General features: G+C 40.0%; 1 protein-coding gene across 7 annotated transcripts in view; it reads left to right on the top strand.

The window, feature by feature from the left end:
• Positions 1–27,743, top strand: part of Runx1t1 (RUNX1 partner transcriptional co-repressor 1) — a 152,128-nt gene extending 124,385 nt beyond the window's left edge. For all 7 annotated transcript variants that reach the window (NM_001436913.1, NM_001436918.1, NM_001436915.1 and 4 more), the window contains 3 exon segments: positions 8,076–8,144; positions 13,730–13,920; positions 22,160–27,743. In NM_001436913.1, coding sequence (NP_001423842.1) covers positions 8,076–8,144; positions 13,730–13,920; positions 22,160–22,435 — 536 coding nt within the window. In that variant the 3' untranslated portion in view covers positions 22,436–27,743.
• Positions 27,744–27,945: the final 202 nt, after the last annotated feature.

The raw sequence follows: 27,945 nt of genomic DNA on the forward strand, positions 1-27,945 counted from the left end.
TAAGTTGTAATAGGACCTAGTCTGGAGAAGACAGTCCTATTCTGTTGCTATGTCTCATCAAACAAACAGAAGCCAGCTTTTCCCAGAGTCCCACTGGATGGGAGACAAGAATGCTATACAGTGTGCTTATGCCATGTGAAAATTAATGATTAAAAAAGGTGGCTCTCCTACTATTTATCTTCTTGGAGATGGTTTACTCTTGATTTTACTACCTCTAGTTTATATAATGGGACTGTGTTATGACTATAGGAAACTATATTTAGTGTTGATATTTGTAGATGGTCAAGATCAAAAATAGACTATAGTCTTAGAGATACTAAAAGATAAATTCCACCTGAAAGAATTTCAAGTGGCCTGAGAACTTGTCCTTAAATGAATGATGACTTTCATAGTTTACATTGCTAGCCATTGTGTGTGTGCACTCAGTGACTCAGCAGAGTAGAGAGATGGACTTGTATGGTCCCTCATTTTCTCTTCTTCTCTTATGTGTTTAGCTCATACCACTGAGCCAGCTTACTATTGCATATAGTCTCTTCTGGAAAAATGAAATGAATACCCCATATACAGAATAAAACTATAACTTTGAATCATTGAGGCTGAAGACCAAAAAAAAAAACAAAAACAAAAAAACAAAAACAAAAACAAAAACAAAACAAAAAAACCTCAAATCAAATATTTATCTGGCTATTGATTTCACATTATCCTTTTTAAAAATAAAATTATTCCAAGCTACACAGCTTCCTTTGCACTTAGATTTGTGGATTTCTGCAAATCCTTGAAGGCTGAATGCTCATTACCATAATAAATATTAAAGAAAGAAGCATTCTTAGCCATGTAATTTACCCAACAGGCATTATTCCGAGGAGTTTACCGACAAAACAGTATTATTTGTCAGGTTGCATTAAGGCATGAAATGAAAACAGAATTAAGTGTGATTTAAACTGGTTTTGGTCTAAACAAAACTATGTGGAGCTAAATACAACGAGCATCTTGTTTTTATTTTCTTATTGTGAAGAAAAATTGGCTAATGTGGCAGATTTGCTAAGGAAAAGCAAAAGGTGGTATTTGTAAATGGACATAGGCAAACATTGAGAGCTCTAAAGCAGGTTTTCTGGAATAGAACCATGCAGTATGAATTGTCTCTGAGGCACAGGCTCTCTGAGTCAGTTCTTGAATTTCCTTTGTGTGTGTATCATGATTGAGGGACTATAATGAAGGTTCTTCACTCTGGCCTTGAGGAAGAGAGAGGCAAAGGTTCAACTGAGGTCCCTCAGTGGGACCTGCTCTCCAGTGCTAAAGAAGTTTCAGAAACTCACTGGAGTCTGACCAGCTCTGGTGAGCATTCACACCCTCCAGAAAGACAGCCTCAGGTCTCTGATATGGAAACTGAAATAAGAAACTTGACCTACAAAAAGCTGTCCCACGGGTGTGCACAAGTTGTTGCTTATAGCAGTGTTTGGTGAATTATATTTTTGATAGTTAAACCGTCACTTCTGCCTTAGGCACTTAGAGGTTATACTCTTCAAAGGCCTCATAATATTTTGCATTTCGTTGCATAGACTATTAGAACGATCACGAGCCTTTTGGACACAGATCAATAGACTGCATAGCATACTATAATGAAACTACCACAATTGTTAAGAGCTGTGCAGTTCCCGGGTTCTAGCATCCAGTAATTATTTTCCTTGTGCGCCTTCCTTTGCTGCTTGATGTGTGAAACCTTTGAATGTGAGGATGGGTCATTTATAATCAGAGACCACAATTATTTACATAAATTGCTTCCTGTCTTCCAGGGTTTAGAACTGAAGGTCTGAATGTGTGTAGTCAAAAGATTGTGAATTATTGGCAAATGCATCCATTTTCTAATCCTGGAAAGTGTTTAATGAGATTCCTGTGGATAGAGAAAGCTATGGTAGCTTTCTATACATGCAGATGCCATTATACTGTAAGTCGTTTACCTTCTGAAGTTTGAAATGGTTGGTCTCAAATGAGACTTTCAGAATATATTATAAAAGATATATTTGGCTCAAATCCAGCCCTCCTCCCATCCCTAATTTGGAAATAGCGGGGTTGTTTAGAAATACACACATTCTCCACATTTGTAAATGGTGTTTAGAGATCTACATGGAGGAAGATCTAGTCTCTAGGACTGATGTGCTGTGCTTGTTTGACTCAATCCCAGCATCACCTTTGAAATGCATCGAGTCAGTGAGGAGAATCGAAAAATAATGCGATTAATCTACCACTAATTGAATTTTAGAAGTTTTCTCCAGATACGAAATAGAGACTCTGTTGTGAATATCTTCTGAATTTTAAACGCGGAGAACATACTGATCTCATCATGCTGTCTTCATTCTTTAAATAAAATGCAAGTTGATATCTTAAAGTACTTTTTTTTTCCTTGTAACTCAGCCCAACATCTAACTTGCTATGCAGCTGGCATGGACTTGAACTTCTCATCCTCTTACCTCTTTCTCTAAAATGCTAGGATTTTGGGCAAGTTCACTACTCTTGCCTCAAAGAACTTTTCAAAACAAGATTTTTTTTCATTCGGGATATTCGTTATTTTTGTTATTCCTCTTTTGCTGTCCAGAAAAAAACTCTATTCAACGGCTAAAAACTTTAGTAAACTATTCCTCAATCTCTCGCTCATCTTGTTAAAGTATGACCCTTCTACCTTTATGCTTTGCAGTCTGATATACTTGCCTGACGGGAGCTAGGTAGTAGGGTGAGAATTGGCAGACCGCATCATAGATTCAGGATTGGCTGCCAGATCCTTGCTTTGTTCCCTGAGTGTTTGAGTACCCTTCCTTCCCTGCATCCCCTCTCCTGGTATTCTGCTGCTTGAATTCTTCTTTTGGATCCTAAGATTTTATTTACTTTAAATTACTTTGTGTTTTACTTGCTTGAAAATATTCTAGAGTCTTTCTACAGTTCCCTGTATACCTCTTTTTTGTTTGTTTGTTTTTGGAGAACATTTGATAACTCATTAGAAAAAGGTTATCTAATGGCGGGTTTAAGGCTACCATCAGGAAACTAACACATGGAACCCTGAAGTCCGATGCATGGATTTCTTGTGGTTTTTCAAAGAATATTGAGATGGTGGGGCAGCACTGTAGAAAGTGCCTCTGTATTTGTTCTGGGAAGAGCTTTTTTTTTTTTTTTTTTTTTTTTTTTAACCAGAAATGAGTTTTGGGTTGATTTAAGTGGGAGGAAAAAGGAGGCTGGTCTTTCATTAAAAGGTCAGCCTTTCGAGAATGTTTGAAGTGACTGAGGAGATCATATTTAAAGTCACTCAGTTGGCAAGGTGTGTATGCTCAAAGCAGCATTGAATTGCTATATTCCTTCTGGGTTTATCCAGCTTGTCCTTAAAGTGCAGATTCTGGGTTGATTCTACATTTGAGTTCTTGGTTCTCTCTACACTTGGGAGTCACAAATTTCACTGTGCTTCAGTTTCCTAATCTCCAAAAGGAATGCACGTGTTGCAGGCAGTTCTACCAGTATTAAGTGGCATAACATGTAAAATTAAGGGGCTGTGTCCTGACACAGATAAATCCTAATATTGTGGTGCTCGTCAAAAGTTGGTAGAATTTTTGAGGGGGAAGAGGACTCGCCATTCGAGCTTGCAACATGATAGTCAATTCTCAGATACTTTTTTCAGCTAAAAAATATATATAAATATATATATAAATATATAAATATATATACATATACATATATATATATATCCCAGCATGAATTTTATTGACAGAGATATTTAAAAAGGAATTTTGCCTTAAACATAATACTGTATTTAATTCGTCATCCATGACTAGAGAAAAAGTTTTCTTTCAACCAAAGAAGCACTCATTCTTCGTTCTCTACTGCCAGAACATAAAAACCATAAACACGTTGTTCAGAGCAGAGCTGTGTGTAAAATTTGGATTTGTATTCACCTGTATTGACTCTGTAATCACATCATGAAGTTCATCTCATGGCCACATAGCAGAGTCTATAGGGCAAATGCCTGTCATGTCTTAAACGTTTGCTTTCTCTAATGATAGTGTGTTTAAAACACTGAAATTAAAGATGTCTATATTCTCAGTAGATGTCATAAGGGATGGTTCTTCCCAGAACCTAAGGGGTGCTCACTGATAAAGATGGATATTGTAAAGCAGCAACTAGTTTTGAGGCTCTGTGGGGGTTTCCACAAGACGGCATTGAGATTTCTAAATCAATTACCCTTAACAAATCCCAAAAGGAGCATTTGTGAGGACAAAATTATGTAACGTATTTTCTCTTTTATTGATCCCTGTAATAGATATGATCATGATCACAGACTCATTCTGCACACTGCAGGATGAAGGCCATGCCTAGGTGCTGCCAAGCTTTGAGCATTGCTGTCCTGGGTCAGATGAGGTCACATTGGTTCTCCAAAGGCTCTCAGCTCACCCCTTCTTGTATAAGGATGGTGGCCCTTGCTGTATCTAGTATCCAAAGGTCTCCATTATGTTGTAAATGGAGTACATCTCCCATCTCCTCCACACATCATGGACCTCTTCTTTTCCTTTTCTTCTAACATTTCCTTTCATGGCTCCTTCTGTTGATGAGGGGTCTTGTTGTCCTGGGGGGGGGGGGTGCCACCTCCTCTTCCCTTTATCTCCAAACAATTTGTACTTCAAAGCAAGCAAACTTAACGTAAAAGGAGTGTTCTTCTCATATTGTGTACATGTTTTACATTTGAAATTCAATCTTGATTGATGCCCCATCTCATTCTACTCTTGAGTTTTAGAAGAACTATCCATTTTTATAGCAACTGCTATTTTAAAGATAGTTTACAAAGAAGTTAGTGGTTACAAATATGTTTCTTTGAAAGGAGCTAGAGTTTTAGAATTTTTCTCTCTAGATAAGCCAGAATTTTAACAGTTAAGTCACAGAAGTTTTATCTCTTTTCTCCTATTTATCAACATCAGGATTTTTTTTCTTTTCTTTCTTTTTTTTATTGTCTCATAAGCTCCTTTGCCTACACAGCTTCTACTACTCAATTAGTCACTGCTTCTTAACCAGAAGATAGTTAATCTTGAAATTGCAATTACATAATCAAAAGATATGTAAAATGTATTAATTGTGTGGTTTCTGTGGCCTGTTAGATTGTAATATTTGTCCTGAAAGCAAATACCTTCTGAGACCTACCTATTTGACTGTTCTGTTCTTCCTGTTGTTAGGCCTGATGTTCAGCAAAAGTTCCATGACTTAGAACTAGAGACGCTGCTATGAAAAGTGTGTGTGTGTGTGTGTGTGTGTGTGTGTGTGTGTGTGTGTGTGTGTTCATTCAACAACTTTGAAAAAAACACTTTTAGAAATTAGCATTATGGGCTGGAGAGATGGCTCAGTGGTTAAAAGCACTGACTGCTCTTCTAGAGGTCTTGAGTTCAATTCCCAGCAACCACATGGTGGCTCACAGCCATCTGCAATGGGATCCTACCCTGTCTTCTGGTGCGTCTAAAAATAGCTACAGGATTATGAAAGCTGCTCTTCACAATTGGCTTCAGTATTTCTTTTTAGGAGTTGGGTCTTTGTGGATACCAAGGTGCGTCATTTAGAGAAATGTAGCCAGAGTAAGACATAATGGATACCAAGATATCCACTGCAAAGCACATGGAAGATGAAAAAGTTGACCGAATCCTAAAGAATTTAATGGAGATTGAAGGCATAAATATACACATGGTTTAAGTAACATTCGTGAAGATTTTATTTGTGTAATTTTAAGTATCTGCTTCCAAGGAGAAGGACAGTGAACTGGTACCTATAGGAACAATTTCAATCCAACACAGAAAGCAATATGCTTACAGATAAATTCTTTGGGGTGCATTTGCATACTGCAAGCTTCTCCAGAGCTTCCTTGAAGGTCGCGTGCTATGTGGTTGAGCACTGGGAGACGCAGTCCCTGCAGTGTTTTCCTCTTCCTAGTTCCTTACAAAGAGTATTTTTCCTCACTGCTGACGATGATAAGCAGAAGCAGTGATTGCAATCCCTCCTTTTGCCTCAGAGTTTATCTGTGTCTCCTCAGTTTGCAAGTGGGACAGCTCAAACATGGAGAAATCAACTTGCCTGCTGCCCCAGGGTAGTAGCCAACACTCCAGATTTGTTTCTTTCCACTGGATTGTAGTCCTGCTTCTCTTTACTTTGTGCTGACTGGAATTAGTAGTTAGCACCTGTCGTGTCTGCGCTTTGGACAGCGGTGTGGCCTTTCCATCATTTATAATAATGCTTGCTTATTTACCGAAAGGCAGTTGTTAAACTAGTGAACTTTCTTTACCCTGCTTAATGAAACGAATGAAAGCAAAAAGAACCCACCCCTTGCTACTTTCAGGTGTTGGCTTTTATTGTTGGCTGTACACTCTACAGATCTGTTGTTATGCTTAAAGAAAGGCATGTTATCCTATGCTACAGTCTTTAATGATTAATACTATATCACATGCTGCATGTGAACTTAACCACATTCCATCTCCTGTGGAAATACTTAGGATGGTACGGAAGGTAAGCTTGAAGAACTTGTCAGCAGCATTGTATAGCCTCTAAGTCATATAGACAGCAAATAATTTTCTCTAATTTTCTTGAAGAAGAAGAAGAACAACAACAACAAAACAGTTCTTAAATAAAACAGTTACTTCACAGTTGTTACTTACTTTACAGAATGAGCAATTCCAATAACATTTCAGCAATAGATCAGAGGCTTTCGATAGATCCCTCACCAAATTACCATAGGCTATTTAAAATTACCTAGGGAAAATCAGTGTTCTGGCTCACTGATAGTCTGTGTACCATGCTCAGATTTGCATATATTTAAAACATTCATATCTAATGACATAGCTAATGTGGCTGTCATTTTTCTTTTTTGGTCTTCTTTAGCTGCATAATAGAAAACTGGACAATATTTTTCTTGTCTTAAACAAAACCATTCTAATAATGTATTTTTTATAAAAGGACAGTTTGTCCTTTGAGAGTTCACATAGGTATACGTATGATACAATTTCAGCTGAAATTTATCATACATTGATTATTGTAGTTTAAGAAGTTCAATTGATTATTCTCTTTCTTAATCCTTCTGAAGTCTTCTGTCTGATGTAGTAATACTTGTCTCTAATTCTACCACTTAAGGAGGAATAAAAAAACCTTGAATGTAGTCTTGCATTAAAAATCCAGCATAAAAGACCTGTTTTGCATAAGGAATAAATTGAGTTTGAATATATAGGCTTACATTGAAAATTCAGCATGGAAGATTGTGTGGCATATTTATTTTCTAACTAGGGAAACCATAACAAACTTTATTTTCAAGGAACATAGAAATATTAAATGTTCACAGTTTTTGTATGCATGTGTTATTTGGACGTTAGCATTCTTGTGCCTACTGTACTTTCTCAAAATTTTAAAATATGAAAACATAATGAACCTAGCATTTAAAATAGAGTTTTATTTCCCCTCTGGACAAAAGATGAACCATTTTCTCACTGGTCAACTGAATGTTCGCAAATCCTTTCTAATACTGTCTGGCTCCATCTTTCAAACTTATACGACGTAATGTGTGAGAAAGTTGAAATGCACAATAGAATGTTAAAGAAATAAGTGTGAGAGGATTAGCCCCAGAGTGAAACTCACTGGCTGTCTATTACGGTAGAATCAGCACTCTGTATAAATTATTTTACCGTATGATTGATTTTTAAATTACAAGTCTCACTTTTATAAGGAGTCACCAACCATAACGTGCTCCAACAATACAAAGTATACCTGTAGACATCATCACCATGAGAAAGTCCTGGGAAGCCTGTTCCCAGCATCACCCTGGATCCTGAAGTGAAGCTGCTATGGGTATGAGTGTGTGATGTGTTTGGACCAGTGACCTCCTTCCCTTGGGTTCTGATGACTAGCTTTGCTATTTTTGCACACTTTCTTGATGTGAACTATTCAGCCTTTGAACAATGCATTTTTGCAACGAAGCCAAGAGGAGTTGCTTGCTTGATTCTGCATGAGGCCATGGCAATGCTGATCTGATCGTGCTCTCCTCTCCTCTCCACTGTCTCCTTTCATTTTCATAGATGCACATCGGGAATTCCTTCACAGGCCTGCGTCTGGATACGTGCCAGAGGAGATCTGGAAGAAAGCTGGTAAGAATTGTTTAAAAACATGAGTTCAGTGTTCTGGCAGCTGTGTGCAGTTGTTAATGCTGTGATGTGAGTAGTGACAAGAGAGGACTTCACTGCGAACAACAACAATAGCAAAAGCAAAGCAAAACAGAGCAAAAACCACAAAACAAAACAAACTAAGAGGGGAAAAAAAACCCTCATTAATATTCTCAAACCAGGCCTGATTAAAACATGAAATAGTTTTTATTTTCATAGCATCTGCTAGTGCCATTATAATTGAAAGACTGGCATGTTTCCTTTATAACCTTCTCCCCTCCCCCCGTTTTGTAGCATCTGTAATGGGTTCACAGTGAAATTTTGGCACAGGAGGTCTTAACTTGCATGGAGCTTTTCTTTGATGAGGAAAGAAATCCAGTGTTTTAGGAATTAAATTACATACATCAGCATTTTTCTCTGCGTTCTAAAGTCTGACCTAATCTAGTGGACTTGTTAAGGAACTTTGGAAGGATCATTATTTTTCAGTTATAGTCTGGTATTAAAATCACTCTTCTGTGGTATTTAATATTAAGCCATCAGAGCTAAGTTCCTTTTTAAGTTGAGCAACACAGCGACTGGACCTTTAATTTCCACACAGGCCATTCATTCACTCCCATTACTGTCTGTTGCTGTGCATGATGGGGTAGATTTGAAGCTTCCCATGACCCACTGACTCGGTATTGGGCTTACAGGTTAGAACGGGTAGACACTCTGTGGAGTACCAGCTAAGCATGAAACCTTTAAAAATCCGCCTCATGAGATCAAAGATAAGCCTGGGTTCAAGAGCCTATGATTATACACAGAACAGATCACAGCCGTGCCTGGGAGCTGCTGAAATTTCAATTGTTAAAACAGTTTCTCTTTGAGAAGGGCTGGGGCCAGTTCCATCCTGTGGACACACAGCTGGCCCAAGCTGTCTTGGGAAAGGGTCTTCGTTGTTATTACTGTTTTTCGGCAAAAGATTTCTCTTTAGCTTTTGGTTGGATTTAGCTGTCTGTAGCTCTTTACCACTTGGTGAATATTTGGTCATGTATACTTTATCTGTGTGTTTTATAAGATGTCTAAGACGCCCTACTTTTTTGTGAGACTGATAACAGTTTTCTCAAGTCTGATAGAATTACTGTTCCGAAGCTCAGACCTAGAGCTAGAAAGCGCTCTCACATGTTCTCTCTACAAAGCCAATTGAGCCTCTGGATTCATTGCTGAAGCAGGAGTGGTTTGGTGCTCACTTGTGTTATTCACCAATACATTTATCGTCACCTCTATGTGTGTATATATACACACTACATATAACCAGTTGTGCTAATAGTCTCGGGTTCTCCCAAGTTGTTACTGACCTGCCAAGCGCGCCCCCCCCCCCCCCAACCCTAGAAGTTGCTGTATTTTCCCATTGCTTTCTTTTTTCTTTCAAATCCACTTTTGAGGGACCAAGGCCTGCCATTCCAATAAGAGCTACAAAGAATTGTCATTTTGGGTTGCAAAAGGATGAGTTAGGCGAAAATGTCCTTCTCTGTTCCCTTCGTTACCTGTATTTAAGTTAAATTCTTGATTGTTCCTAAAGAGATCGACTGTGAGGTCTTGCATAGTCCAAATTCCCTCTGCTGTTATCTGCTACTAAGTAAGAGCAGATTTTCTTGAATACACCACCTTTCCTGGAAAGTCAGATTGAATAGCTAAGGAATTCCTCCTGGGAGCAACCAACAGACAGCCAATTCAGACGTGTACTTTGTGCTTCCCACGGAATCAAAGTTGTGTTTTGTCTTCTTCTTGGTTTCTCTTATTTGACCTATGGGAGTCTATGGAATCCTCCATTATGTCCTTCCCAGTCCACTCTGTATGTTCTCAATCCAGTCTTGATGTAGTTTAGGTTCGTGGGTCTTAGACGCTGAGAAAGAACAACTTTGTCTCTCTTGTGTCCAGGTAATGCTGAAGATGGAGGGAACCTTGCCAGGAGAGTTTGGTGTTATTTTTAGATGCGTCTTTCATCTGCATCCTTTGTCATTCTAAGATATGGTTAGGTTGTGGTACAGATGACATTTGTTCTTTTCTTACTGTGGTAGCCACTCATCACATCAAGCAGTCTGGACTAACTGTCTATAGATGAATGCTAAATATTAAGGCGTGGATGGGAGCTTTACCTAGAGACCTCTGTGAGGTGCTTGTGGGGTCTTCCTGGACAGATTTCTTAAGAAGCAGTGAGTGTCAAGGATGAAAGGTTCCTAATGAGTATCAAAGCATCCAGCACATGAGAACACCACAGGTAAAACGGGTCATCAGCAAAGCTTCTTAAACTTGAAAAGGACTCTACAACTTAACTCTGTAAGCAGAAAAACAAGACAAAACCCGCCCCACACCTAGGTCTAATAGTTCACACCTGTAACCCCCATACTTGAAGACTGAGGCAGAGGGATGCTTTTTTTTAAGAGAAGCCTATAAAGGGTGCCTTTGCCACAGAAGTGCTATGTTCCATTCTCATAGCAAAAGAAAACTAAGCAGAAAATATTTGAAAAATGCCGCATAGACACAACCCTCAGGTAATACAACATACGTAATACAATCACGGGCACTGCCCTCACTCAATTATAACGACTTTATTTTTATTTTCATATACGCTTCTATGTCTGTGTTAGGGTGGCAGGTTTGGGAGTTACACACAGTTGTGCCCTGCAGGAAATTGAACCCAGGTCCTCTAGAGGAGCAATCAGTGCCCTCAACTGCTGAGCCATCTCCCCAATCCCAGAAATTATAATTATTAAAGTAGTTTTAATTGTGTTTTCCAGTTTTTATGTCATTTTATTTTGATATTATTGTAAACTTGCATAAAAATTAAAAAAAGTAATCCTTTCTCCTTTCATCCTGACTCTTCACTTTACCATATTTGGATAGTGTTCTCCTTCTCACACTTTTTGTCTTTCGCTCTGCTTCTCTGTTCAGATACACACACACACACACACACACACACACACACACACACGCACACACATATGCACACATGCCAATGCACACAAACACACCTTCACACAGACAAAAACATACACAAAAAACCAACACACAAACATACACATACACACAGTCGCACATAACCACACATACCACACATATACACACGCACATACAAATATACACACAAAGGCACACACACGCACACACACACATACTTATAAACGTACACACTCCAAACACACACACACACACACACAAATACACACACACTCAAAAACATAAACATAGTACACATAAATGTAATATACACACACTCACAAACTCACACACACAAATGCACACATGAACAAACATGACCACGTGCACATACACACAAAAACATACACAAAATACCCATACACACAAACCTACACATGCACACAAACACACAGAAATATACACACACTTCACACGTACATATGCATATACAAATAAACACACACGCCATGCACACATACACACTTAAACATGCACACAACAAATATACACACAGACAGCATACACCCTAACATACATTCATGAACACTCACACAATTGTACACACACACACACACACACACACACACACGAGAGAGAGAGAGAGAGAGAGAGAGAGAGAGAGAGAGAGAGACCCTATGTAATCCACTGATAGTTTAATGACATTTAATCCATATTTTCAAAAAGTTTACGAACCCTAACAAACCATGGTGGCAACATCCACTTTTCTCTAAAAGTCGTATTTTTAAAAGCAAGAGCAAAGCAAACAAATGAACGCAAAAGTTACAAAGGATCCTTACAAAACTGGAAGGGAAAAAAAACCCAACCAAATGTAAAAGTAGTTTTGAGATTGTGACTGAATGTTTTCTTCAGTGAATTTCTTTTCAAAGGATCAGAGAATGTTTGCAGTTGGTAATAAATATGCAAGCACCTTGCAAATGTCCTACCAATTCTCTTTGCTGATCTGTATATGCCTGTGGGATTAGAATAGGAATGCATAATTTAAATATAAATTGCCTGATTTGCATATACAATTAGTCAAGCTACAGCTTTGATCCTAAGCAAAAATTATTGTCCTGTATTACCGCTTAGATAGAATTTTAATTCACCTTGAATATTCAAACTAAATTAGACTCTGGCTCTATGGTTAGAAGGGCAGTACTTCCCTGTTGCCCCAAGTCATTTATGATAGGGTAATAAAGGCAGCGTTTTTTGGCCTCTTGGTGAAGAAGGTGCTGGGAGCTGTGTGCAGCATGCTGATTCCATCCAGATTCGAATTGCATACCTTGCAGGAGCTGACAGAAGCTTATCATGGTTTAGTTAACATTTCCAATCTGGACCCTGCCTTTAGAGTATAGTGTCTGAGTCTTAACCAGACATTATGTGCAGGGAAGGTACTTTAGGGATAATGGTGCTAAGTGACAGAAGCTCCAGGAAGCATGATACTGAGTCCCAGGAGGAGGCTTCCGATGGCCTGTAGGTTACGTACTGGAGAATCAACCACGGGGAACTTACGACACCCTGAGAGGACTTGCATCCCTTAAACTTTTCATCTACAGTAAAACATTTTTATTAGGAATCTATGTTTTTAATTAAACAGAACATTTAATTAAGGTGCTTTTTAAGTGGGTGAAACAATTAAGTGCAAACACTTGAATAAAACATGTCATAATTAGTTTTAATAGAGTGTTAATTGGTAGTAGGTTTGCCAAGTTAATAATTACTGCTTATTAAATTTTCAATTAATCATTGTCATTTTGCTTTTGAATAAAGATGAAAATTAGATAAACTAATTCTCAAGGAGGATATTTTCCCTTGTTAATTTGAACAGTTAATTTTTCTTTAAACGGAAAGTACTTGTTTTACTCGTCAATCTTCTGTTGAACATTGGTTGAATCTTTGTACCTCAACTGCAGCCAAAACTGAAAGGCTAATTGGACACCTTGTAAGTTTTTAGTCAAGTCTGATTGTGTGGCTTGAGGTGACTCCCTTTTGTTTCTCCAGTGCAACAGGTGGTAGTTTCAAGCTATTGTGTGTATGTTCCAAGTAGACAGAGAACATCTTAAAGCATAGAAATGGCAAGGTCCTCTTAGAAAGATCTCTGTCATTTGCTCTGTGGAAGCACGTATCTGTATTATTCAAGAAATGACAAAAAAAAAATTAAACTGCACCATCTAGTTCATTATTTATTGTATACAAAGGGTCCTACTGTACAGCCCAGGCTGGCCTTGAACTCCTGAATTCACCATGATGTCAGGCTAAAATCTAAGTTCCTTGTGTGTCTGAATGAGGCACACAAGTCCCAAGTTCCTTGTGGGCATTCTTGCTCCTTACCAAGACCCAGAATCATCTCTGAAGGCAATGTTGTTGGAGAAAAGTTAAGTAAATATATAAGCACTAGAAATATTCCCAAGGAGGCCATGCCGAAAGAATTCTGATTTTTTTGGTTTCCTAGATGAATTTCAAAGGTCAGGTTCTTTAGAGAGGTAGAACTGTCCAGCCGTTTGGAGAAGAGCTGGTTTTGTTCTGTGCACTTCTGTTAAGGGATGGGTGCTTGGGGTGCTGAGCTAACGTGGAGATATTCTGTTCCTTGGCCTGGCTCGGTATCACAGAGGAGGCTGTGAATGAGGTGAAGCGACAGGCAATGACGGAGCTGCAGAAAGCCGTGTCTGAAGCCGAGAGGAAAGCCCATGACATGATCACCACAGAGCGAGCCAAAATGGAACGCACGGTGGCTGAAGCCAAGCGGCAGGCCGCAGAGGATGCTCTGGCAGTCATCAACCAGCAGGAAGACTCCAGTGAGGTAAGGCCTTTTCTCTTTGCAAAGAAAAGACAGAGCATTTGGTTTTGATTCCAGAAGCTCACAAGTGCAAGTGGGAACTGGACTTTAGACAGATCACTGGGAAAAGCTTAGAACAGTGTGTCAAAAATCCAGGCACTGGTGGACTGACCTAGCACTGATGTAAGCGTGTTTATTCATTAGCCACTTGGAAGGAAAGTTCTCTAACTGAGGTGTCGCATTGCGATGTTTGGTAATTGAAACTTAATGTGAAAGTCTTTGGATCCATGTGAATGGTGTGTGTGTATAAATGTGTGTGTATGTGTGTGCGCGCGAAGGTGTGTGTGTGTGTGTGTGTGTGTGTGTGTGTGTCAAATATCCTGTAGTCAGAAGATAACCTTAGATGTTGGTCTCTGCCTTTCATATTGTTTTACATGGAGCCTCTTATTCACCTCTGCACATGTGTTGGGCAGTGAACTTCTGGGGACACTCCTGTTTCTATGTCTCATCTCCATGATGGACTGTTGTGATTATGGATGTGTAACTGTCCTGGGGCTTCACAGGGGTTCTGAGAGTTCAAGCTCAGGTCCTTACTTGTGGTGCAAACATGTTACCAACTGAGCCGTCAGACCAGCTCCTAATATGAAATTCATGTTCTCCAAAGTTATATTGACGCCTGGCATTAAAATCACTTTAGTAAGGAATCCTTAAGTCCAATGTCAAAGTACCGTCTGCATGATTTCAATGTTTCTAAAAGAATTTGTGTATAATCTTTGTCTTCATGGCCTCTGTCATAACCATTGCAGTGGTCTTAACATAACATTGCTATCTGAGTAATATTATTAAGTATAGAAATCACTATAATGATTTCTGCACATCCACACACATGCGCTCATTTAAGGCCCAATGATTCAAGGAACTGATAAGTAAATAAACTAGAATGTGGCAGAATGCTTTAAAAAAATATTGCCTACAGAGTCAGAACAGCAAAGAATTGTTCCATGTTAATTAATATAGCACACAATCTTCAAGTCCAAAATAACTCCAGATAAAAGACTGCAATTAGCTAGTCTCACATATCTGAACTAGCAAAGGCACAGACTGATAAATCAATGGTCTACTACAATGTGTATCTGTAATTTGTGAGGGAGAGTAAGAATTTAATTTGCAGCAGGCTTTTCTGCAGATGAAAGACCCTGCGGGACTCACTCAATGCGCAGAGTTTCTATTTAATGTGTAGCAGATGAATAACAAGGGGACAAAAGGAATTGATTTTCAACATTTGGTAGTTTCTCAGGAAGAGGGGGACAAAGGGAAGTTTATCTGCCTTTTAATGGCTGACTTTTCCATTGTTGAGTTAAACTAGACAGAAATTCAATTTTACTGGCATCTTGCCTCTAAGATGTATACGGATTTTTTTTTTTTTGAGGTGATTAGCATCTTCTGAAGAGAACTTGTACAACTTGGTGATAGTATGAGTCACAATTACCATCCTGTATACATTTTTACTTTCACAGGAACATCCCAGGCCTATATTTATACTTAGAGTATTTGTAGAGGATTGACTTCTACAGACAAATGCCCAGGAAGGAAAAAAGTTAGATATTTACATTCAGGCGATGGTATGCTGGAGTCCTTCAGTCTCTGTATACTTAGTGTCTTTATTATATGACACTATAAACCGGTGCAAAAAAACAAAGTATGACGCTTACACTGGTCTTGGCATTAGTTTTATACAGACCTCAAGTCCAGGTCTACAGAATTTACCAGGACTCCTCTCACACAACCTGAAGGACTCCAGTGTCCTCAGGTTAAGGCAGGCCCATTCTGACTCCATGTTGATTGGTTCCTCAGGTGGGGAATCTGTCAAAAATATGAGGTCCCTGTTTCAATTCAATATATAGACAATTCAGAATTCTCACCAATACTATTAAGCTTTGTAATTCCCTTAACCGTTAACTATTTGACTATGTAGATACTATTTTAGATAGTGTATGATTTTGTTATTTTAATAAAAGGAAGTCTGGTTATGGAAGAAACTGGTTAAAAATATATACATTATCTTTAAATGTAAAAGTTATTGATTTTTATATGTCTTATTAGAATCATTTAACAGCTGTCCTCCCTTCCCTCTCCTTTCTTGTCAGTTGTGATGGATTAAATGAGGATGACCCCAATAGACTAATGCATTTGAATGTTTGGTCCCAAGTTTGTGGAACTGTTTGGAAAGGATGAGGTGTGGCCTTTTTGGAAGATGTCTGTTACTAGCAGTGAGCTTTAATGAGATAGTATTGTCTTCTTCCCTTTGTCTATAAGAAAGCTGAGTCTTGGGTGACTTGTTCCGAGGCTCAGATGATATGTGAGCTGGTCCTCAGTCCAGGTTGCTAAGGTAGCCACCTGGCAATAGAAGGATTCTTTCCCCTGGACGAAGTATATACTAGTATTTTCCAATCACTCATACACAGTTCTCTAACTTTCTAAACTAACAACATCACAACTGACACAATGACGAGGAAATATGAATAGCAGCCAAGATGTTGGAAGGAATAGGGGAGTTGAGGAGACCACAAGAAGGGCCTGTGGTATTTGGTTAGAGTCATTATAGGAACTGAAGAAAGAGGAATTAAAATAAAATGACCCAGTCCTAGGACTGTAGGCTACCAATGACTCAGGCAGATGGCACTAGATTCAGCTGTCAGTTTTAGAGAGAGGTAAGCTCACATTGAACATGTAGTGAGTTAGGAAGTGTTGCCTGGAAAGGCAGGAGGGGCACAGGAAGCAGGTTTACATCACTGGTTTGTAGCGCCTGCGGAAACTTCAGGTAGAGAGCACTTAGGAAGGAGGAGACAGTTCTTTATACCAGTCCCTACTTTTCAAACACCTCCAGGGAACAAAGCAGGCTTTGTAATGGAATAACAGAATATTAGCATCCTGAAAACAAAAATCAGTGGCTATTTCACCGAGGGGGAATTAAAAGGAAGGAATGGAGGACAGGCCCCAGTGGTGAATCTTTCGGGAGTCTACATGAAGACAGAGAGGATGGAGGAGACAAGATGCTACCAGACACTAAGGAAGTTCTTTCCTTGTAGCTAGTAATGCCTTGGGTGAGGGCACTTGATTCCAATGATGTGTAAGCTTTCAGATTCTAGCGGTACGGAGGCACTGCATCTAGAACAGGAACTAGACCTCCGTCTTTATTCCAGCCTGTGCTAAGGCAAAGGAGCCAGGCTGACCACCTGCTGTGTATGCAGGACCTCAGGCTATGTGCTGAAGCCTGGCATAACTCTGAGAAATCCTAGAGCTCCTAGTTTTGCTCCAAGAACTTAAGCTAATTGCCTATGGTTTTAATATCACTCAACAGTGGCACTGAAAATGAAACACAGGCTATCCTGACTCTGAAGCCTGTGGCTAGCTTCCGTGATATCTTGTTGTTTTGCTGCCTGTGTTTTCTGATTCAACCTACACCCACTGTAGGGGATGGTGCTGTCTGCTAACCAATGGGGCTACAGTGGGACCCACAAAAAGATCTGACATTGTCAGAGTGGGGCATATTGAAAAGAGTGTTAGCAGTCTATGTACCAGCTAGATGGGGACTGAGAAGGGCTCAACTTTTAAAGACTTCTGGATCCTGAACTGCAAAAATATCAATGTAGGTCTAACACGTGGTTAAAAATGTCCAGTGTGAGTTCAAGTCAGGGTGTTGCTTCTGTAGAATTTTGTTTTTGGAGAACTAGTAGTACAGCCAGCCCTTTACAATTATGGAATTTCAGGTAGAACAATTTTACTTAAATGTCTTGAGCATCAGTGAAACAGACAATAATTCCAGAGAAAACCCCTTTTTGTCTCTCAGAAAGAGAATTGTCAGCAGAGATGACTAGGAGGGATGCATTTTGCTGTTAGGATGGCCAGAATATTCCCTGTATATCTAAATAACAAGATAAAGGAAAGAGCTTCCCTGCCTGAGGGACAAAGAGGTACTGAGAAGATGAAAAGGAATGGAATCTTTGTTATGGAACATCTTCCATCCATCCCTGCTGTATCTGTATACAAGGATATGTCTAATGTATTTTGCAAAGAGGAACTTCCCGATCCAGCCTTAGATTCTTCACCTGCATTCCAGAGCAACTTTGCCCAATGGCTGTGATAAAGCGACATGATCAAGAGTGAGTGCTGTAGCTTAGGGTTTCTTAGACGTGAGAGTGCAGTTGTGGTAAGAGGCATGGTTCAGGAGCAGGAAGCTGACAGCTCACATCCTCAACTGCAAGCACGGAGCGAAGAAAGGCAACAGGAAATAGAGAAAGGATTTAAATTCTTCAAGCCCACTCCCAGTGATAGACTTTCTCCAGCAAGGCCACAGCTCCTATACCTCTCCAAACGACCCTACCAACTGTAGGGGCCGAGGGTTCAGATGCCTCCGATAGACAATGGGAGATAACTCATTCAAACCATTACACATGCCTTCTCCATTTCCAGATGAAATGTTCAATGTCTAGACTGCTGGCCATGCCTAGATGATAGGCATTCACAAGCAGGACATTTAGTAGAGTTATTCAAGAGAAATACCATATGCATGGCCTTCTAAGGTTTCTGATGAGCTTATAGAGAGAGAGTCCACTTTGGAGGGTTCGGGGTTGGGGGGGGTTGTTTTTGTTTGGTTGATTTGGCTTTTTGTTACTTGAGCACGCACTAAGTGCCCTACACATTCATTGCAATGCAGTGTCCAGGGCAATAAAGAATGCAACTTTTAAAAAACTTTTACTCCTCCTGGATCATTCGATCATTCTTTGTTTCATCGTCCTATACCTGAAGGCTGTTACCCTCAGTGGTAGGAGGTAAACAGATAGGACCAAAGAACTTCAGAGTGGGGCTAGAGGTAAAACTAACCAGAGCCCCTTAACTCTTAGATCAGAACCAGGAAGGGCTGAGGCAAGGGGCCTTGGCTCTCCACAGCCCTGCTATCCAAAACATCTGTTTCTGTATTTGGCTCGGTTCCATTTTTTTTTTAAGTAAAATTATTCCCATCTTTGAAAACACTTTAAAAAATAAAGAAGTCCCCATTCTGTCTCCTCTTTCCACTCCCCAGCACATGCATTTGTAATTACCTGGTTTAGTCTGTGTGTTTAATCAGTTTAAATTGAGAATGTTGCGTACATCTGATTTCAATCTGAAGGAGCCATTGAGTACTGGGCAGTTACCACCCTGGAGTCTGCCAAAATGTGCCTCTGCCAAAACGCGATAGGACTCACACCGGGGTGTTTCCTAAAGACGCCACTTGACTCAGATTAGATGTTTAATTTCCTTAAAATATTGTTTTGGATTTGGGTCTCTGTTCCCTAATTGGGATTTTCTGATGTAATTTAGGAATATCGCTTATTTGCTGAGTTTGTTCCAGGACCCAGCTGGCAATCTCATGAAAGCTAAACCTCGCAGAAGGAAACCTCACTCTGAGTGTATAGTGTTGGACCTCGAGCTTTGAAGGCTGGGCCAGGCCCACATTTCCTGACAATGTCATGGAAACATCATCTAGGCAATGCAACAGAATGAAGTTTGGGAGAGGAAGGCTCCCCAAATACAGTGATAGTCAGAGTTTGTGCACCTGCATGATTTTCTTTTCCTTTTTTTACTCTTTTGAGAATGGGTTTTCAAGATCCCAGTAAAGCAGCCCAGGACTGGCCTTAGCTTTCCATGTGACGCGTGGGATTTCAGGAGTGAACTACCACACCTGGCCTCTTGAGAAATTCATCTTAAAGTAGTTAAACTGGGGGGTGGGGGGAAGGTGTGGTACTGACTATCCATTACAGATTTGTTTTACTAACAACAGTCACGTATCAACTAAGTTTGTGGTTTGAGATCGTAGATTGTGTTGTGCCTTTCTCTCTAGCACTGAAATTTCTAAATGGTTAAGAGTGAACGTTACAGAGCTGGATGTTTTCGAAACTGCGTGTGCTTGTGAATGTGTGTGTGTGTGTGTGTGTGTGTGTGTGTGTATGAACTACATAGATTACAGGAAAATGTTCAGGAGTGGGGTTTCTTCTTCTATCATGTTGAGGCAGGATCCATCTAGTTTCTGGAGCTATGACATGTTCCACTGGATAGCTATCACCTGCACATCTGGACTTAACACAATATCTATCCATGTACATGTGTTCCTGAATTGAACACAAGTCATCAGGCTTACACAGAACACAGTATTATCCACTGAGCTATCTCATTGGTCCTTTTAGAAGGTTCAAAACCAGAGTTCTTGAAGTTCCTTGCTTCTGGTCCTTGAAAGGCTCCAGAGTCCCCTTGTTAGCAGTTAATGTAATTCCTGGAAAGCCTCTATGTACTCTACATTGTGAAGGAGATTTATCTGTTAGGGGAATGGTCTCTAGACATACTTCCACCACAATGAAACCACAATAAACACGGAGAACACAGTAAAAAACCTTGAAAAAAAAAATCTCTGTTGTTACTTTAAAATCTGGTTTAACTGTGATGAAATCACAACTGTCAGCCAATTGGGTTATCAGACTGTATCTAAAGATCTGGTTTCTCAAGAAAATAATCGAAGCCATTGACAAGAGCTGGGGATGTAGCTGAGTGGGCGAACACTTGCTTACCATGTGGAAGGCCCTGGTGCCTGGCACTGCCAAAACAGAAGACAGTCATAGAAAGCTTAGTGGGGTAAGTTTGCAGCCACCTGACACAGCTCTTCAGAGCAGAGTTAGTCTTTCTAAGGAATTAGAAACATGCTTTATACTCTTGAGATGAACACTTTGATATAGCTTTTGGAGATTCTGTCTCTCTTGCAGGAAGCATCCCTGAGAGTTTTGTCACAATTGGTCTCCACCCCTTTGCCCTGGCTTCCTTTAGATCCACCCCACACAGGTGTTCTTGCGTCTCTAGGACATCTGTGCTCCAATTCATGAGGTGTTTATCTTAGCGTGTAAATCTCAAAGGTAACCTCATTTCTGCTTTTCTCGTGTCTTGCAAGATGCCACACGAAGCTGGCAGCTGGTGTTCTGGGGCCAGGGTTTTTTAGTCTGGATGCATAGTTAAGCCCCATTTCTCTCTGCCGTTCTAACTTCCCTGGGTTACAAGGGAGGGCTACCAGCTGGTAAATGCTGTATCCAAATAGAACAGTCATTTACCAAGTCTTAGGATTTCTTCTTGTTTTTCAAGACTAAATTAGATATCAGTTGATTTTTTTTTTTTAAAGAATCTTTAAAGAAGTAAAGGGTGCTTTTCTAAGATTAACCTGGCATTTGACTGTTAGGGATACTGAGTGCACAGTGTGGGAAGAGCTACTACTCTGCTGTATCCTGTCTGGCTGGGATGGAAAAGGGTACCGAACCCTGTTTCTTATGGTTCATTGACTCCAATACTGTGATCTTGTAGTTCCTTTGTGGTTCCTGTTAGCATCCAGAAAGAAAGAGCCTCTGTCTCAGAGTAGTATATTCATATCTAGACATTATAGTATTGGTGGTAGGAGAAAAGTTGGGAAATAGAGGTTGTAGTAGTACAGAGTAGGTGATTAATTACAAATGAACATAGCCAAATCTAGGAAGAAGGGACTTTTCTGACAAACGCTGGAAGAATCATCAGCCATTTTTGTCAATGCCATAGTCATTGCTGACAGAAAATTGAGACAAATCTCTGGTAGAGATCCTGAAAAAGTTTCCCCTTGCTTGGAAGTACAGGTTAATATGGGACCCTATGGGTGACAGAAGCACCATGTGTGAGAAAGTGCTAGGAGGGTATGTCGGTCAAGGTGTGGTCAGTGTACTAGCAGTGGACTCTGAATCAGGAAGGTGCCTGGGTCCCCCCTGAGAGAATGGATAGGTAATAGTAATGTGAACATCAACGTGCTGAACGGTCATTAGCCAAAGGCCCTGGAAGGAGCCAGGAAACTCACCCAGAACAGCCTGCAGGGCCAGGACAGGGATTTATATCCTGGCATCCTCCCATCAGGGTGGCTTGCCTGGAGCTGTGGCCCTTTGGAGAGGAACACAGCACTGACTCACACTGCTGTCTTGTGGGACAGGGAGGGCTGGCAGGGAGAAGGGCAGCAGGTTGGAGAGGTAGGGAGAGGGTTGGGTTGTGGTACAAGTGAAGTTCGGCCTGGGTAACATCCTGACTAAGGTCACGCCAGGGCCAGCATCTTCTGAATTATCCACTTTGTCTGTGTAGTTCCTGAAGATGTGGGAACAGTGACACCTTCCCTGTTTACTAGGTTTTTACCTTCATGAGCATTCACCCGGCATCTCTCCTTCTCCTTCAGAGTTGCTGGAACTGTGGCCGGAAAGCAAGTGAGACCTGCAGCGGCTGTAACACGGCCCGATACTGTGGCTCTTTTTGCCAGCATAAAGACTGGGAGAAGCATCACCACATCTGTGGACAGACCCTGCAGGCCCCACAGCAGGGAGAAACGCCCGCTGTCAGCTCCTCAGTCACGCCCAGCAGTGGGGCTGGGAGCCCAATGGACACACCACCAGCAGCCACTCCGAGGTCTACCACCCCCGGAACCCCCTCCACCATAGAGACGACGCCTCGCTAGACCTAAACTCAGACTGTCAGAGGAAAGACACCACAACCAACACGAAAGCAATTCCTCATCCTCAGATGCTCAAAGTCCCTTTTCTGTTTGTTTGTTTATAGATGAACTATCTATCTTATTTCAGTACTTCGGCAAGAGAGAACCTAACTGTATCTTTGAGGCGATAGTAAAACACAGAGGCCAGTAACGGGTCGTAATGACTTACTGTGGAAAACAAAGATATCTTTTCTTTAGAGAACTGAAAAGAGAGGAAAGAATATAACGTGAAATGCTAGATTTGACCTCCTCCCTGTTATTTTCAAGTAGCTGGGATTTTAAACTAGATGACCTCATTAACCAATGCTTTACCAAACAGCAAACCAAGAGATTGCTAATTGCTGTTGAAAGCAAAAATGCTAATATTAAAAGTCACAGTGTTCTTTATATACAATAATGGAAAGAAAAAAAAAAGAGGCAATTCCTCAAGGGCACGAGCGTTGGATACAGCAGTAGACATTTTAACAAGAAGATGAATGGCGTCTGTGGGTTGCTAACTGAACTTTGAAGACCGGCTGCAAAACGCACAGATGTGCAGCAGATTGGAAGGAGACACAGATGTTCGTTTTTTTTCCCCCGTTTCTGAAAAAGAAATAATAATATCCAGGTCAACAGAATGAAAAATGAAAGATGATTTCCAGTGGGGTGTATGACTACAGCAGCAAGAAAAAAAAAAAATTGCCATAATACAAAGGCTCCTTTTTATATCACACACACACACACACACACACACACACACACACACACACACTCACTCTCTCTCTCCCTCTCTCTCTCTCTTAAGAGACTCAGCCTGCAGTTAATTAGCATTCTGGCAGCTTCCAAGTCAGCCAGCTGCCCTAAATAGCCCTTCAACGTTTCTTCACTTTTGCAAGGTTCCACAGAGTAAGACATTGGATCTATTCCAGTTTATTCATTTTATATCGAAAAACCAATTTTTTTAAAAAAAAAAAATGGCGGCTTCAGCTCCAGCCCCTTTCCAAAATTTTTCAACCCCACCCTGTTTGGGTTTTTAATTAAAATCTAGTAGTTCTCTTGGTATTAAAACACTTCTGTCCTGTGAGGTTTTCCCAATGGTGTTTTTCTTGTAAATGTGTTGGACAAATGTGAAGATGCGTTGTAGTTGATCCATATGCCCACATTTAGTCTCTTTATTCCTAGTTGGTGAGAGAAACCAGTATCTTTCTATGCTGCTTTTATATCTGTATGTATTAGTGATATTTCTCTAGTAGTTAAAAAAAAAAAATGAAAAGAAAAGAAAAAAAAAACCACACTTTTTTTGGTTGTCCTCAAGAAAAGAAGAAAAGAAAAGAAAAGAAAAAGCTATCTTTTGGAGCTGCTAACTCACTCTCTTATAGGATTTTTTTCCTGGAAACCAGCATGCTTCATGGAATGCTAGCACATGGATGTTTTTAAGAGGGATGTACATAAATGTATTTTGCACTGTCACAATGACTCCCTAGGCATGCTTTTTTTTTTCAAACCAACTTTTTAAATATGCTAGAGCCATTTCACCAATTTTAGCTGTAGCATAGAGTAGTAGTGGAATTTTTCTTTTATCCTTTTTTTTTATGAAAAAAAATTATTAGGGACTTTTTAAAAAAACATAAAATAAGATATCCTACTTTAAAAAAAAAAGGACAGTGCATGCATATTGCTGTAAGGTTGTTTAAGTATTTCTAATTTTACAAAAAAAAAATGAAAAAAAAAATCATTAGCTCTCCAAATGCTGAGGTGTAGACGGACAGCTTTAGCCCTGCTGAGTGCCAGGTTATACAGTATTCTTACAAAAGGGAAGTCAGCCAAAGACTGATCTGATGGACCAAAATCGGAATTTTTGAAAAGCACCAGTAATCCTTTCCAAATGATCAGCAGGTTAAACATGTTCAGTGTGACTCCATTAACCCTTCGTTGTCCAGGGTCCAGACCAGAACTACTTGTTAGTTTTGAAACACATTATTAGCCCAGGATGTGGTTGTGTGCTTTAAGAGTCGGCAGTGCTGCAGGCTGTGTAGACAACCAAAGTTGAAAGGCTGGGAAGACACTTTTCCACATACACATACACCAGGCATTTCTTTACAAAATTGAGTACAATCCATTAGCTTGTGGGAGGGGGGAGCGGGTAATGTAGCCCTTGGATACAGTTTTAAGTGGTTGTGTTTTAAGTTTTCTGCATAGATGCAATCCTCACGGGATTGCTTCATGTCTCGCAAATCTAAGGTTTCCTTAAACCATTTCCCCTGTATTTTCATATACCAGTCGGTTTTGATTTTGTCCCGGTAGTGTTGTGTTCTTTTCTCTTGTCGTCGTCGTCGTTGTTTTCAATGGCCTTTTAGTTTAGGAAGTTCTGATGAGCGAATCAATGCATCTATCTATCTGCATGTTGGAAGTCCATCTGCCAGCACACCCGCTAAGGCAAAGAGAAGCGCATAACCAGGCTGCGAATGGGTTCTATTTTACCATGGTGCTCCCAGAATCCTTTGACCTCATTCTGCTTTCTAGTCTGCTTGTGACACTGGACAGTCCTTTCTTAGAGCTATTATATGTTCTAGGCTACGAAGGGTTAAATAATCCCAAAAAAAAATAACAAAAAAAAAATGAGGTATGTCATACCCTCGCGTCTCGATCTCAAGAAGCTGTGATGTATGTGGAACAGCACTGTTATTCTGAACACTAGTGTGTAAAATAAGGATTAGTACAGTACGTCTCATTCCTTTTTTAATTCAGGGCACCCTGAGTGAAAACCAATACAAAAAAAAAAAAAAAATCCCTAACTCTGAGCTCTGTCTCTAATTCCTCTTCCTCCTTCCCCTCTTCCTCCTCCTCTTCCTCTACTCCTGTTTTGCTACATTCTCCTCAGTGGCAAAAAGTTTCACTCTACCTCTGACAGCATGTATATTGCACCAGTCGCTAACGAAAACTGGTCTAGTCAAACCAAATGGGCACAAAAGAACCAGGATACCAAAAGTTAAGCTCATACAGCTGCGAACCATATCACTTCTTGGTAACAATGCAGACCTCATAAACCTAAAAAAAAAGAGAAAGAAAAGAAAACTTTTGTTACTTTCCTTTTTTGCTTGTCACTTATATACAGGCTATGTGAGAGTATTCATTTGTAGGTATTACACATTAAAAAAAAAAAGCTATCTTCATTGGATAGAACTGAATGGTGGTCGCTGATAGGAATAGGGCGTCCTCTATCTCTTATCTCTGTCTCTTTTCTCTTTCTCTTTCTCTGTCATGAGACTGTGTGTGACAGGGCTACCTGTCTTTTTAATTTGTTTTCTGAACTTTTTTTTTTTAATGTGTAGGTGCATGTCTTGGGGATTTAAAAATTTCAAGGCTGGTTTACTTATGCAAAGCATGCCTATGTCTGGAATACTTAGGGAAAGAAAGTGACTCCATGTTGTCCGAATTCCTCAAGGGACAGAAAAACAAATTGGAGACTGTTGAAATGCAGATTTGAAGTAATTTTATTTTTAATTATTTTGGGTTCTGCGACATTATTGTGAAAAATTAAAGTCGTTGTGCAATACTTAATTCAGACACGTGCCACAAGTTAACGGTAGACTAACACTGGGGGGCGGGGGCTAGGCATCACGCTTTTGTCTGCATACTCTTGAGCTTTTAAGTCTACTATGTCTGAACTGTGGTTTCTTGTTTATCCTTTTTTGTTTTTTCCTTAGTTGGACTGTAATGTATGGTCTGTCAACCTGTGAATCTTTAAAGTATGATTCAGGTATTGTTGTACTCTTTACCGTGTAATAAAAATGCTTAAAAAAAAAAGTCAGTAGTCCGTCTCCCTTATCTTTACTGTGTGCCCGCCAAGGCTACCACTCAGGAACCTCATTCTTGAAGGGCAGTTCTTCATGGAGCATGCCCAGAGTCTAGTCAGCTACAGAGTATGTCTCTAACGTGTTAATTCGCCCACGAGTGATGAGGGAGAAGGAGAGAACACAGAGGACATTTCTGAGGTCATAGTAGTCCAATATAGAAGGATACTCCAAGTCCTCCATAAGAAAGGATAGCTTATGCTAGGGGTCACCGTCTCCAGAAAGGTCCAATTGCCATCTTTTTAAACTCTGGCTTGCAGCATGTTTCTTTCATTCTCAGCTGCAGGATGTACCCACTAAGGCAGATCTCTTCCTCCATCTGTCCTGGATCCTCACCGCCTTTAATTAGAAGTTGCCAGCATGTTCACACTTGGTTTTGTACATTTGTAAATACACAGTATGTTGTGTCCATCTTGTTTCTGAGACCCATGTTGTCCATTTAACACGCACCAGTATATTTTTTTTCATGCACTAGCTATAAAAAATAACTTAGACTTTGGAGAACCTATTGGTCATCTACCATAGAAACTCAGTCAATTTTCACGTACTTTACACAACACATTTTTTAATGACTGTATATACTGCATTGTAGCAGAATTTCTGATTTGCTTGGAAGATTCCCGCTATGGCCTAAAACTAGCTTAAAGGGATCAAGTGAAATGCAAGAACTGAATCTGGAGAGACAGAGAAGTCACATAGACGCTGTCGAGTGGGAGGATAACCTAGGGCCTTCTCTTCAGTTTCCTTTGTACGCCAGCTAGGCCCCTATGCCTGTCCTGAGGCCTGGCTTCTCCAAATGATGTTGAGAAATGCAGCCTATTTTACAGAGTGAGGAAGGGAGCGGGGAAGGGAGGGAGGGAGGAGGGAGAAAGAAAGAGAGAGAGAGAGAGAGAGAGAGAGAGAGAGAGAGAGAGAGAGATTAAAAGCATAGCTAGTGCGTATCTTATTCCTACAAAATAAACAGGCTGAGTATTTAGTTTTGTAGTTAATTTTTCCCCTCACTCCAAAGCCTGACCAGCGTGGCTCAACTTGCTTTTCTTATTTGTACAGATACATTTTCTTTTTCTTTTCAAAGTGGAACAGACCAGAAACCAGAAGACATGGAGGACATAACTGAGATGCCTTGAAGTAGCCCCTTTATAAGCTGTCCTTGAAAAACAGCTCTGTGACCTATTTGTATGACTGGATTGCTAGACAAATGAGTAATGAGTTTAGTTTAGAGGAAGAATGTGAACAAAATCAGCTTCTGGGTGGTAAGCACCATTTTTTAAAAGAATGTAATTGATGTATTTGATAATATAAAAATGATGTTTGCCATGAAAGAACACTAAGTTATTTCCCCAGATTGGAAGGGGAAGAAATGATCAAAGAGGTGCTTTTCTGTATGGGTATTTATATCTTTATTTCAAGGTGAATGAATAAAGTTGTACTTGCCTAAAGTGGTCCCTGGTCAATCTCTTCTCAGTCATACTAGAAAAACTGAGCCAGACGAGCAGGAAATATATTTTTCACAAAAACAGAAAGGAAGATAAGGCCAGAGTTGTTTCTCCTTTGCTTCTGGGACTTTCTGATTCAAATAAACATTTGCCTAAAACACTTCCAAATAGATATATGGGAAACCTATGGGGGATTTCTTAAGGC

This window comes from Rattus norvegicus, chromosome 5, assembly GCF_021556685.1.
Source record: "Rattus norvegicus strain SHRSP/BbbUtx chromosome 5, alternate assembly SHRSP_T2T, whole genome shotgun sequence".
Classification (NCBI taxonomy): Eukaryota; Metazoa; Chordata; class Mammalia; order Rodentia; family Muridae; genus Rattus; species Rattus norvegicus.